Source organism: Pteronotus mesoamericanus, unplaced genomic scaffold, assembly GCF_021234165.1.
Source record: "Pteronotus mesoamericanus isolate MK-2021 breed Mesoamerican mustached bat unplaced genomic scaffold, CSHL_Meso_final contig_20, whole genome shotgun sequence".
Taxonomy (NCBI): Eukaryota; Metazoa; Chordata; class Mammalia; order Chiroptera; family Mormoopidae; genus Pteronotus; species Pteronotus mesoamericanus.
In genome coordinates, this window is record NW_026555085.1 from 94,906,744 (window position 1) to 94,919,934 (window position 13,191).

The 13,191-nt window shown below is 45.9% G+C and overlaps 1 protein-coding gene across 1 annotated transcript in view; it reads left to right on the forward strand.

Annotated features, from left to right (window-relative positions):
• Positions 1 to 13,191, forward strand: part of MTHFD1L (methylenetetrahydrofolate dehydrogenase (NADP+ dependent) 1 like) — a 163,137-nt gene that overhangs the window by 99,862 nt on the left and 50,084 nt on the right. The window contains exons 22-24 of the mRNA XM_054570112.1: positions 84 to 125; positions 853 to 953; positions 1,494 to 1,671. Coding sequence (XP_054426087.1) covers positions 84 to 125; positions 853 to 953; positions 1,494 to 1,671 — 321 coding nt within the window. The remainder of the gene's footprint in view (positions 1 to 83; positions 126 to 852; positions 954 to 1,493; positions 1,672 to 13,191) is intronic.

Consider the following 13,191-nt stretch of genomic DNA (forward strand, 5'->3'; position numbering starts at 1 on the left):
TGTGACTTGTTTTTCTTTGAGATCTTGATCAATTAAGAGTAAGCATTTTAATGAGATTAAACTTCATTTTGTCTCTCATTCAGGTGACTGCAGGGATTCCTCTTAAGAGAGAATACACAGAGGAGGTAAGGGTCACTGCTTATTTAGAGGGCTCACGTGGAGAAAAGTGCTCTCCTAATAATCCTAGAGGAAGTGGTCAGAGGCAGGGATACAGTCCTTCCAGTGAGCTCTTCAGGCCTAAGAAATGATAGATGTGGTCTTTATCCACTGCTCCCTACCTCCAGCTCACGGTCTCCAAGCACAGAAAGAAATAGAAAACTTATACCCATGTATCCTTCAGGTGTGGAAGAAACTGACTCTTGGAGGACAGACCGTTGGCTTTATGACCTGGCTTTAATAGCTGGCTTGAGTCACTTGACTCTGCTGTAAATAGACTTCGGTTTACTGGCAACAGTACCTCTCAGCTCCTACAGGTGGCGCCAGGGGTTCGAGCAGGGACTAGCAGGACAGCTGTTCTCACCCGCCCCCACCTGGTGCCTTCTTGTCCACCAGCCTGCAGGGCATGGGCACGGGCTTATGTCCTGGCCACTGGTCAGCTGCAGAAATAGCTGCCTGACTCGAAACCCAGATATGCCATTGGACTCAGAAAAATTTTTTAAATTATTTTGAAATGAGCCACCTCCTTCCTCAGCCATCTCTCTTAGAAGAAAAAGGGGATGTAGGATCCTCTGGAATAGCTTCTAGGACCACGAGGTGAGCAAAGACCAAAGCAGAGCCTGCCACGGCAGCCCTGCCAGTTTAGTCCGGCAGGTGTGGTGGGAGGCGACGCATAGGGGTCTGGTTTTCTTACAGAACATCCAGCTGGTGGCAGACGGCTGCTGTAACCTCCAGAAGCAAATTCAGATCGCTCAGCTCTTTGGGGTTCCTGTCGTCGTGGCTCTGAATGTCTTCAAGTAAGTCAGGCCCCCTCCTTTAAATGTGGCTGTTGTGCTGGGCCACCCTGTGAACTAGATTTCTGTCATAGGATGTTTGGTCTTTCTCTGCTTCGTCTAAAAGTACACAGAAATATTCTGCTCTTTCTGTTTGTTTGGTTTGGTTTGATTGGTTTCATTTCAGCAGAAGTGTTCTCAGATGTTCCTAGGGAAATGAGAGCTATATAACGACTTACATTTCTTTGGCCTCTTTTTTTTTTTTTTTTTTTTTCATTCCACCCAGCATTTCTGTCTGAAAGACTGTGGATGATCAAAGGGATGTGTTATGGAATTTTCTCAATAAAACCCTTAACAACTTGAAATATTTGAGTCATGTTGCAGGCGATTTTTTTCCCCCATGCTTTTCTTTAAGTCTGACTTATTTAAACACGATGTAACCACTTTTGATGTTTAAAATATATTCAGTGTTAGGGAACAAAGTTCTGCAGAAATGGTTAGCCCCTCTTTAAAAACATTGCTAAACGAATACAGATGCAAAACCACAGACATTTTCATCACTAGGACCGACACCCGGGCTGAGATTGACTTGGTGTGCGAGCTCGCGAAGCGGGCTGGCGCCTTTGATGCGGTCCCCTGCTATCACTGGTCGATTGGTGGAAAGGGGTCGGTGGACCTGGCGTGGGCTGTGAGAGAAGCTGCAAGTAAAAGAAGTCGTTTCCGGTTCCTGTATGATGTTCAGGTAAGATCCCACGACGGTGGTAATGGTGGCTAATGTTTCTTGCCCTTTAACGGGTGCCCAGCCAGGGCTGAGGGCTGTGCCTGGCTTGTCCCAGTTGGTCCTCACAGCAGCCCACAAGCAGAGAAGGAAGTAAGGGTGAAAGTGGTTAAGTGCGACAAGGCCAAAAGCCGACCCCAGCTCCTTGCCCCAGAGCCTATGCTCTTGCAGGCCCTCTGCTTGCAGATAGCAAGCGGCATTGAGGAGGGGCTTCAGAGGACAGGGTTCAGCAACGGCACTTACAGGGCTTGCACGGGAACGAGACTTTTGAGCAACTTCACAAGGTTGTATTTCCTTTGTCCGTTTCCTATAGTGCTTTTCCCTCATGGTGGTTTTTTTGAGTTGTGTCTACTATGTTTTTTAATTTTTTTAAACTATGGTAAAGTACACATAACATAAAGTTTCCCCTCTTTACCATGTTTGGGTGTACAGGTCAATGTTAATAATTATTCACACCAAACAGTAGCTCCCCGTTCCCCACCCCGGTCTGCCCTGGCAGCCACCATTTTTCCTTCCGTCTCCTTGAGTCTGACCTCTCTAAGCACCTCAGGGAAGGGAAACTCCGCAGTATCTGCCATTTTGTGACGGGCTTATTCAGTGTCTCAGTTCCTTTGGGCCGCCGTAAAAGAATGCGACAGACTGAGTGGCTTATAAACAATAGAAATTGATTTCCCACAGTTTGGGAGGCTGGGAAGTTCAAGATCAAGGCACCGGCAGATTCATTGTCTGGTGAGGGTCTTCTCACCGCATCCTCACACGGCGGAACAGGAGCTCTGTAGGTCTCTTTTTAGGGGCACTAGTTCCATGCATGAGGGCTCCACCCTCCTGACCTCATTCATGGTCTCCAAAGGCCACCAGGTTCTAATACCATCACGATGGGGATTAAACTTCAACATGTGAATTTGGGGGGACATAAATATTCAGTCTATAGAAGTCACTTAACATAATGACAAGATTCATCCATGTCATTGCGTGTGTCAGAGTTTTCTTCCCTTTTAAAATTGAATAGTAATCCATTCTGTGTCAGGCTTTGTCACATACACGTTTTGTGTATCCATTCATCTGTGGCCAGCCACTTGGGTTGCTTCTACCACTTGGCTATTATAAATTATGCTGCTGTGAGCATGTGTGCAAAAATACTTCTTCAAGACTGTGCTTTCAGTTCTTTGGGCTCTATACCCAGAAGTGGAGTTGCTGGATCATCTAGTATATTTTTAAACATACCTGGATAACGAGCCATCACTAAGAAAATTCGAACCTCCCAGGACCTCACTTTGTCCTCGGTTTATCCCAGCACCCACCTGAACATCTGTTCTGACTTTTGTGGCTCTAGCTCTGGCTGCCAGATTCATTCCTCGAAGGCGGCCCACAATTGCCAGAGAGCTCAGCCTCAAGCCGCCTGCCGTTCCTCAGTCCCCCATCCTCCATCCCTCACAGATTCTGTCGGTCTGCCTCAGGTGTCACAGACAGGAGCCTCACTCCTCCCTCCTGTTCAGGTGGCAGAGACCAAAATCACGAGTGAAGAGAGGGCGTAGCAGCATTGTCTGCAAGTCCAGCGTTGCATCAGCATGAAGCGTGATGTTGACCTTAGTGTGAAGGCTCCCGCCAACGAAGGCTTTTTGAGTGCCAGGCACAGTGGGCACTTTGTACACTGACATCGTTGGTCCTAACGTTCCTGTTGAATAGGAACTGTTGATATCCCTCAGCCCCCATTTTACAGATAAGGAAACTAAAGCACAAACAGATGAAGTAGCCTGCCCAGTGTCCCATCGCTAGAAAGAGGCGGGGCTGGGAGAGTATTTAGAATGGCGGAGGCCATCGTCCTGTTCCATTCTTCAGAATTCAGCACTGTATTCAGAAGGGAGGTGGGGGTGGGGCGGGGTGGGGGAGATGCTGCTTACAGGGCCAGTAACTGCGTGACCGCCCTGAAGAGCAAGCCTGACAGCGACGGGCCCGGAGCCATGCCGCACGGGAGAGATGGTATGCTCTCCGTAAATGTCTGTGGAAGGACGGGCTTCGGGAATGCATTGGGGCGGCTGGCCCGGAGCAGGTTTGTCATGTTGTAAAGCCATTTTATGAGTGAGAGACTAGGATGTTCTGGGTCACAGAGGTGGTAGAGAGCAAATGGGGGAGGAGAGCTGGGTTCAGTATGAGAAAAGTATTCTCATTGTAAGCTGTGGGCCCAGTCTCTGACCCAGGAGACATTAAGCAAAGCTAGAGACAGCCCTGCGGTGGGCGCGGCAGGCACGTCGTGGCCAGTCAGAGGGTGGCTGCGTCCCCCCCAGCCCCCCACCCCGCCACCTCCTGTGAGATCACCTGCACGTTGCTGCCCAGGTGAGCCTTGCCCAGCTGTCTCAGTGCCTGGCGCGGCCCACAGCCCGTTCACACAAACCACGTCAGGAAGTCACTCTCAGAGGCATCCCTCTGTAAACGGCAAAGGCACTTTTTTAAATGAATGATTTCATAGTGTGTCTTTTTTCAAAGAAACCATCCCAGGTGAAAAGGTCAGGGAACAGAAGAAATGTTTCTGAGCTGTGCTGTCTCAGACATGCGCACTAACCCTAAGATGAACCCTTTCCCTTTCCACTGATTTTTTTTTTTTTTTTGTCCTGAATTCCCATTCTTTATGGAGATAATGTTGTTCAAATGTCTGCTCTCCTGTGAGGAAGAGAAAATGTATAATAGTGTGGTCTAAAGTCCTATATTTGATAGGAGGCCTCAAGGCCAGGATTCTTACCTCCTTTGCCAACAGATTCTGCTCCCTTTTCTTCTAACAGAAATTAGATTTGAGCTGCATACTTGTGTCTTAGATAATCAGCCTCCCAGCCTCTGGCTACGTGACAGCTTGTGGGAAGAGTTACCACTGCTCTGGGTCACTGTGTACAGCCTCCCTCATAGCCATGTTCCTCACGCTGGCAAGACGATTTTAGACAACATGAGCCATTTACACTCTGGTCTTGTAACCATACAGAAACCTGAATTTGTTGGTGCAGTCAATAACAGAGCTCATATTCCTCCCCTCCCACCCCCCACCCCCGGAATCTTGCATATTCAGTGCTGGTGAACCTTTATAGACTACGTAAAGGTTTTCCTGAAACCTTTTCGGTTCCCTTCCTCCCTGCAACTAACCCTTTGGTGCTTGGCAGCTTAATAGGTGTGGGATTGCTCTGTAGGAATAAAGAGGTGATAAAGTGCTTTTGAGTGAATCATCCTGCTGCCTCTGCTTCTCAGTGCAGACTGGGCTTGTGTGTCTTTTGTGCCCTCCCCTGACTCTATCCAATGCAGGATCCAGGGCGTCTAGTTTCCTGCTCCACCCCCGCTCCAGGCTTGTGTTACAGGAGAAAGACACCTGAGAGCACTGGGAGGAAGTTGAAATAGTGTAGGGGCATAGGGCGTGATTGCGTTTGCGTGGGGAGTAGAAATCAGCTTAAAACCCCGTCAGAAAGAGGAACAGTTCGAGAGGAGTAGATACACATGACCTCAGAGACCCTGTGGGGCAGACAATAGCAGGGATCCCCTAGTTAAAGCAAGGAGCTAGCTACACGGTTGATGTGGGGGCGGGCAGGGGGGTTATGCCAGACTTTACAGAAAATCGAGTTAAGCAGCCACTGTCCTCTAAAAAACAATTCTGTACATTTTTTTTTACCAGAGTACCTCTTAATTCAAGGGTAGGCAACTTTTGGTTAGGGTACTAAAGACAGCTGTCGATTATTCAGCTTCAGAATAATTCAGAAAATATGGAATAAGATGCAATGACCCAATTGCTCATGGGAAACTTATCATGTGGGAATTAATATATTTAAATTTGAAATACAGTGCATCATATTCTCTCAACCATATTGTGACCAGAAAGGGACGGGGCCCAGAGCAGGTCTGCCTCGGGACAGCCTGTAGTATGTGGGTTCTTGACTTTGTGCAGGGAAGATTTCACAAGACCAGGTGATTTTGAGAGAACGTTTACTAAAGCTGGGGATGGTGAAATAAAGGAAGGGTTTAGGATACAAGAAGCAACAGGAGAGAGCCTGAGCCATGCTCTGCTTTGGCTCCATAGAAACGATATAACAAAGAAGTGAGCCACATTGGGCTGTGTGGACTCACTCAGAAGTAAAAGTCGCAGTGACAGAAGTGAACCAAGGTAGGGCTGCTGTTAGCTCACTGAAAAGTCAGAGGAAAGAGGGCTTTGGGCACAGGTTCAGGGGGTTTAGCCTGGCACAAGCTGCCTCTGCCCACTGCTCCCCTGATTGCAAGTCTCATGAGGACCCTTAGAGTTTAGGAGAAAGAGCAGAAGTACACACCCAAGGAAAGGAGGGGCACAGGTATGCTCCAAGGAGACGATGCTGGCTTTATCTTGAGACATTTTCTGTTTTCTAAGGAGGGAATTTTAGGGGAAGTCTCAGGGGAGGATCTTAATAAAATATTTATCAGCTTTCCAGGGATGTCCTTTCAGTGTCTTGGTTGCCACTGATTGGTCAGCACCAGGGTAGGGGGGTCATTAGTCATTACATCTGGTCCTAATGTCAGCTTCTTCTGGTTTAGCTGTGATCTCTAGTCTGACCAAAACTTTGTCACTGCAGTCAACAGACTCAGGCTTTGTTCCTAACAAATTTGTTTGTTTGATGCAGGTCAGAACCTCATTGTCCTGATGGCCCAGTGCTTAAGGGTCTTGCAAGGGCTGTATGAGAGTCATATGAGGCTATTCTGCAGCCCCTGGTTCCTCCCAGAGGGGGTCTAAAACCACCTGACTAGCAATATGCCAAGGGAGGAAAGCCCGGGGTCGGGGGTTCCAAACCGCAGCAATATGAAATGTCTAAATGATATGACTAGCAATACGCTAAGGGAGGGGAGGTCCTTGTTTTCCACATCTTGCCTGTTGCTAGGCTTTCTGCCCTGGTGACCTTCTGTGTCTGGCCCATTGTCCTTGTCGGTCTAACTGCCTACCACAATATTATATCAATCATATTAAGACAACCACAGCCCCCTTTACGAAGCTGCAAAGAGTTCCCCCCAAAATCATCTTCTTTATGGCTTTTTTCTTTTGTATTATTATTTTTTACAATTACATCTGTAGAGTTGACTAATAAAATATCACCATATCAGCAAGCACACAGGAAAATAGGATAGCAGGCAGAAAAACTAATCCATGTTTGCACTTTACCAGCTAACGTTCCTCTTTCATACCTTATTTCAAGAATATCCCACCCAGTCCAGGGGTTGTGCGTCATAGATGCAGAGACAGAAGTTCAGAGAAGGTGGGAGAGTTAACCCCATAGCTCATGGACGCCTAAGGTGAGGATAAAGCTTTGGAGTCATGCAGAATTGAGTTCAAATCTTGATGAGGTTTGATATCCTACTGCAGACGAAAGTCTGGGCAAGTTGACTTGTCTCTTGGAGCCTCAGCTTTCTTGGCTATAGTGTCTCTTAGTAACACCAACCTCATCTCATTGCTGTAGAGACCAAATGAAATGTCTCTGAGGAAAATACTGGGACATAGGAAGCTGGCAATCAACGTGTAGCTCTTCCTCCTGTGACAGTCACTTCAGAGAGAGCGAGGACTTCCGGAATTGACCTACAGGAATTCTCTTGTAACTCAGGTTCCCTTGGCAGACTCTAGGACTGGTTTCCTGTCCAAGTGGGTTAAAATCAAGGCTTCTAGTGCACTGAGAAAGACATCACCAAATCAAAGCAGGACGTTTAGAGTTCTCTCTGTCACAGTGGACAACCACTAGTGATAGAATAAAAAGTTAGTTGCTTTTGCAAAGGATGTGTTGACACTAAAAATAAGCTTGCCAATCAGTCAGAATAGTTAGTGGTAGTTAAATCAGGAGTTAAGGTTGAAAATCATCTCTGTATCCTTCCTCTAACCTCACAAACATTTTGAGGTGTAAGCTTGACAGCAAGAGAGGCTAGTGTTTGTTTTTATTAAAAGGTCTTTCCTGTTCTTTGTGTGAAGCCATTCTCTTGATCACAGCGGGGGCTGGACAGAGAGAGATCAAAACAGGCCAGGCAGACTCAGTCCTGGGCGAGCCAGCGTCCCCATTTCTGAACCCTGTGCGTGCCCTGCCTGGATGTTTCAGACCCTTCTCCCTGCTGGTCTTTTTGAAGCAGGGCTTCTAGGGTTTTCTTCTTTTTTGTTTGTTGGTTGGTTGGTTGGTTTGTTGGCTATTGAGGAATTATTTTATATTTCTTAACGATTCAGACTTGAACATATGCCAGTTGTTGCTTGGATTTTTGAGAGTGATCTTTTAATTGGATTGTGGGCATTTGCAACCAGAGCCTCAAATTTTAAATAAATAAAAATACATTTATATAGTATTTGTGTGTGTGTGTGTATATATATATATATATACATATATATATATATATATGCAGCATACATATAGTGTTTTCAAATTGTGGTAAAAACATACATAAATGAAATTTCCCATTTTAACCATTTTTAAATGCACAGTTCTGTGCCATTAAGTACATTCACACTATGTATATGGTTTTAATAATTAGAATTTTAAAACTGGCAATGACATTTTTGCACATCTCTGTGTGTCTGTTATATTTCAGAGTAATTGCCAAGAAACTCTCCAAGGAGAAGGGATGTCCTTTCTTCTCGTTGCCCTTGTCCCTGCACCGTTGTCTCCCCTAGGCCCTCTGACCTGGCTCTTCGCTCCTGCGGCCAGGCCTGTCCTGGGTCTGCGTGGCTGTGCCCACCCTGGGCTCCCTCCCTGTGCAATGGGATATTTGGAGTGTTCTATAGAAAGCTGCCCCTTGCATCTTCCAGCCCTTTAGGTCTCTCACTCAGGAACGCATTCTTCTTCCCTGTATACTCCTTCATGTCCTCCTTTCCCCGTTTATTGATGACCAGGTCCGTTCATCCAGCCTGAACTACCCCAGCCCCTCACCCGCCTCCCCTTCCCTGGCTCCCCACTGTGATCCAGATTCACATCCCCACATGGCCTTCCCAGGACCACACCACACCCTTCCGCAAATTCACTTCACCTCTCTGAAAACTAGATTGTTATCCGGCACTGGCTTCCGAGGTCTCTGTCAAGTCCTCTTGGGTCCACGATCTGTCACCCCCTCCTCAGCCGCTGCCTGCCTCACTCACCTGTGTCTAGGAGGCCTCCTCAGATCTGACCCTATTGCTAGAACCAGCCCAACTTTCTCCACGCGTCCCACCCCGCCCTGCGCGATCCTAGCAAAGCTCCCCCCCCGCACCCCCCCTTTACTCCGTTGGCGCTAGAAGGGGCACCTGATGAGAAGAACGGGGACCTGTATCTGTTTCACCTGCACACATGCCACAAGGATCCCTATAATTAAGTGCTTTCTTCTAACGTGAGAAATGGAATGTCACTATGACAGAAGTGTCTGAAAACGCATTATTTCATCTCAAATGATGGACCAATCACGAAAGACTGAGGGCTGTAAACGAACCGCCAGTGTCCCACCATGTGTGAGCCAGTCACCTGCCTCCACTCCATCCACCCCGGTCCCTGCTGATTTTAATTCCGGTAATATCAGGCCATTGTGTGGGGACGGTACCCATTTATCAGCCTAAAAAGCAAGCACGAAGAAGCATTATTTAAATATTGCAGATGTTATTATTCCAAGTACCACATATAACAGACCACCGTTCTATTTTTTTATGTGACGTACAGGAAAGGCTATTTACCAAACTGTACTTGTAGGTCATTGAAAGTCCATGCTTCATTTAAAATATGAAATGAAATAATTACTGCATCCAGAGATTTTTATTCAACTAAGTTTATTCACCGATCCTTCTCTTTAAATATTTCACGGGCACTGGGATACATTTTGCCAATATCACAGCATAGGAATGTTTAATTCACGTGAATCTACTCTGTGGCCTTGGCGAAACAGAACAGTGTGGTTTTCGTTCGCGCGGCTGCTGGAGAAACAGCAGCGTGTTCCGGCGCCTCAGCAGTGGTCGGCGTATGGAGAGCGGAGTGTTGGTGGTTGAGTATTGTGTGGTGTTTGCAGGGGCCTTCTGGAGCCTGTCAGGGCTGCTGGCTGTGGAACCTGCCCTCCAAGTAAGATGAGAAGCCACTGTCGTATAAAACCTTCCTACTTTCTCATTTTCTTCAATTCTAGCAGCTTCATTTTTAACTTTCTTCTATTTCACTTCGTGTTCTGTTTCACTTTATTTTTGTTCATTTTCTTCTCACCAAAATTTTTTTTTTATTTTTTAAGTATATTTTATTGATTATGCTATTACAGTTGTCCCATTTTTTCCCTCCTCTTTATTCCCCTCTGCCCTGCACCCCACCTCCCACCAGCAGGTCCCCCCGCCCCGCCTTAGTTCACATCCTGTGGGTCGTACATGTACGTTCTTTGGCTTCTCCGTTTCCTATTCTTAACCTCCCCCTGTCTCTTTCGTACCTACCATTTATGCTGCTTATTCCCTGTACCTCTTCCCCCAGTCTTTCCCCTCCCCTTCTCTGACAATAACCCTCCATGTGATCTCCATTTCTGTGATTCTGTTCCTGTTCTAGTTGCTTGCATAGTTTGTCTTTGTTTTTTTAGGTTCCGTTGTTAATAGTTGTGAGTTTGTGTCATTTTACTGTTCACAGTTTCAGTGACTGTGCCTCTGGAATTTGTAGATCAGTTTTATTCCACCAAGAAGCAGGTTTGAAATAATTTAATAATGCCAGCAGGCTCTCCCAGAGCTTCCCAAGAAGGATTTGCTCTCTAACTTGTAGTAACTCACCCTCTCTGAGCCTGGATCACCATGCCCACAAAATGAACGTTATGATGCGTGAAGGCCACCACATCCCCCCTTACTTTCATGATGTCACTCAGCCGTTATGGTGAGCGTGCTCAATGCAAGAGATGGTACGACAGTGTCACAGCTGGTCACAGTTGTTTTCCAGAGCTGTGATGCCCGTAGTTATTTTCTGTGCTGTGCCTCTGCTCACAGGTGACTGTTTAAGTTTATATTAACTAAAATTAATATTTCATTTTCTCAGTTGCACTAGTCACATTGCATCTGCTTAACAGCCACGTGAGACCCGTGGCTCCTGGATTGGAAACACAGAGACAGAACATATCCTTCAGCACAGGAAGTTCCCATTGGGCAGCTGTGTTCTACGATATCTCAGTTCCCTAAATACACATTGAAGAGGTTTGGAAGGTAATTAAAGTAGAACACGTTCAGAGCTATATTCTTGCTGAAGATGAAGATTTAATATATGTTAGTTCAAAAATGATCAAAGATGCTAGTCTAGACATCAGGCTTTGTGAAGTAGCTCATTAAATGTCAAGGACAGCACAAATAGAATAGCCGCTATTTCCAGAATAAGCCTTCTGTATACTGCCATTCACACCTTGACTTGTGCCTTTCTCTTTGTGTGGAATAATCTTTCCTTTCAATGCTTATTCAAATCTTTCACATCCTTCGAGCATGATTCAAGGTCCTTTGCTTCAAGGCCCTTGTTTCCATCTTGCCTGCTTTTGCTTTCCAGTCTGTCCCCGCAGTCTGGGGTCTCCCTCCCATAACAGAATGTTTACACAGAGCCCTTGCCACACACTGTCCTGTCCAACTTCTTGCTGCACCATTGCTCCCACACCATGGCTGGCTTTTTCTACACAAAGTCCCAGAAGTTCTTTGCACGCCATGACGCTTACAAGTGCTTGTCGGACATGGTTATTCATTTGCTCTTCGGACGTTTATGAAATGCCTACTGCATGCAGGCCACTATCCTCGACATCAGGGAGGTGAGGATGAAAGGTACGAATAAATAAACAGTAAATATTTACAGAGGTAGGGATGGTTAATGCATAAACACCCATAATTCATTGTACCATTTTGTTTGATAAAAACTATTATTTACCACAGAGAATATCAAGTTCAGATCAAGATCATTGGACCGGGCTTGGCTTTTTTTTTCCTTTAGTAATTCCTTTTTCCCCCAAAATCAAGCACGGAGACAGCAGGAAGTTCCTCACTTGCTGACACACTATGAATAGATCGTGTGCAATGGGAACTACCTTATCAGGACAGTTTTTTGTTTTTATATTAAACCCAAAAGACCTGTTAACTGAGATGGTCTTTTTATTTATTTCCTTGCCCATGTAAGTGAAAAAGAAAAATTGTAGTAGGAAGCCCAGGAGAACTTCGGTCTTGGAGTTTCCAGCCCTGCTGAGCTGAAGCACTTGGCGTGCCCAGCAGGTCGGCTGGGTGACACGTGCCCAGGGCGGCAGTGGTGCCTTCTCCCCGCGTCCTTTCCGTGGAAGCCAATCAGGGGGCGTCCTCGCCTTGCCAGGGTTGGCGGGGCTGGGGTTGGGGCATCAGAAGTGCCAAACGAATGAACGTATATTCAGGCAGGGTCAGAAACTGAGGATGAAGAGGTGGTCCCCCCCCACCCCCCAGCCGCCCACTCTCTGCTCTGCCTTCTGTTCGGGTCATCTGTCGTGTGTGGGAGGTTGCAATTTTCCTACAGGAAATGAAACCACAACTACACAGTTCACAAAATCAGCCTGGCACCTGCTTGAAATTCCCAAAACACTTTCCAATAAACATTAGAAAGGAAGACAGTTTAGTTGTTGAAAAAGAAATCTGTATTTCCTTATGCCCAAAGGAACTGAAAGCTGGGTCTCCAAGAAATAATACTTGTCCAGCCATGTTCACGGCAGCATTATTCACATTAGCCAAGAGGTGGAAACAACCCAAGTGTCCATTGACGGATAGATTTTTAAAATGTGGGAAATACATACAATGAAAAATTATTCAGCCTTAAAAGGGAAGAAAATTTGGACACATGCCACAGCATGGATGAACTTTGAGGACACTATGCTAAATGAAAAGCCAGGTGCAGAGAACATCCATTGTCCATGTACCATTGCACTCATATGCAACCCCTGGGGTGGTCAGATTCCTAGGGATGGAAAGTAGAGTGATGGTTGCCAGGGAATGGAGAGTTGGTGTGTAACGGGTACAGAGTTTCAGTTTTCAAAGATGAAAAGAGCGCTGGAGATTGGTTTTACAACATTTGAATATACTTAAGAATACAGAACTGTACACCTAAAAATGGTCAAGATGGTAAATTCTGTATTATGTCTGTTTTATCAATTAAAAATTAAATATATATATTGCTTGAAGTGAAGTATTTTCATGTTTAAAACCTAATAATAAACCAATTCAATGTCCACCTACACTAATGCCTTCACTAGTCACCCATTTGTTCCCATGTGAGTTCTTTAATGATTACCTTCATGGAAAAGTCACACTTATCAACCTTATTTTCAAATCATAGAGTGCATTAGATAGTGCATTCCACTCATTAAATATGTTGTGAGTAGTAATACCTGTTTTGTTGTAACTTTGTTTTACGTCCAGAGAAAACATAACTTTGTTAGCCCCTCTTGCCCTCACTCCATAATAACACTACTTACGGCTTGTAGAGTGTGGCACTTGCAACACTTTACTCCGCTTCCGCGCCGCAGTAAAACGACCTACCGTAAGGATATTCACTT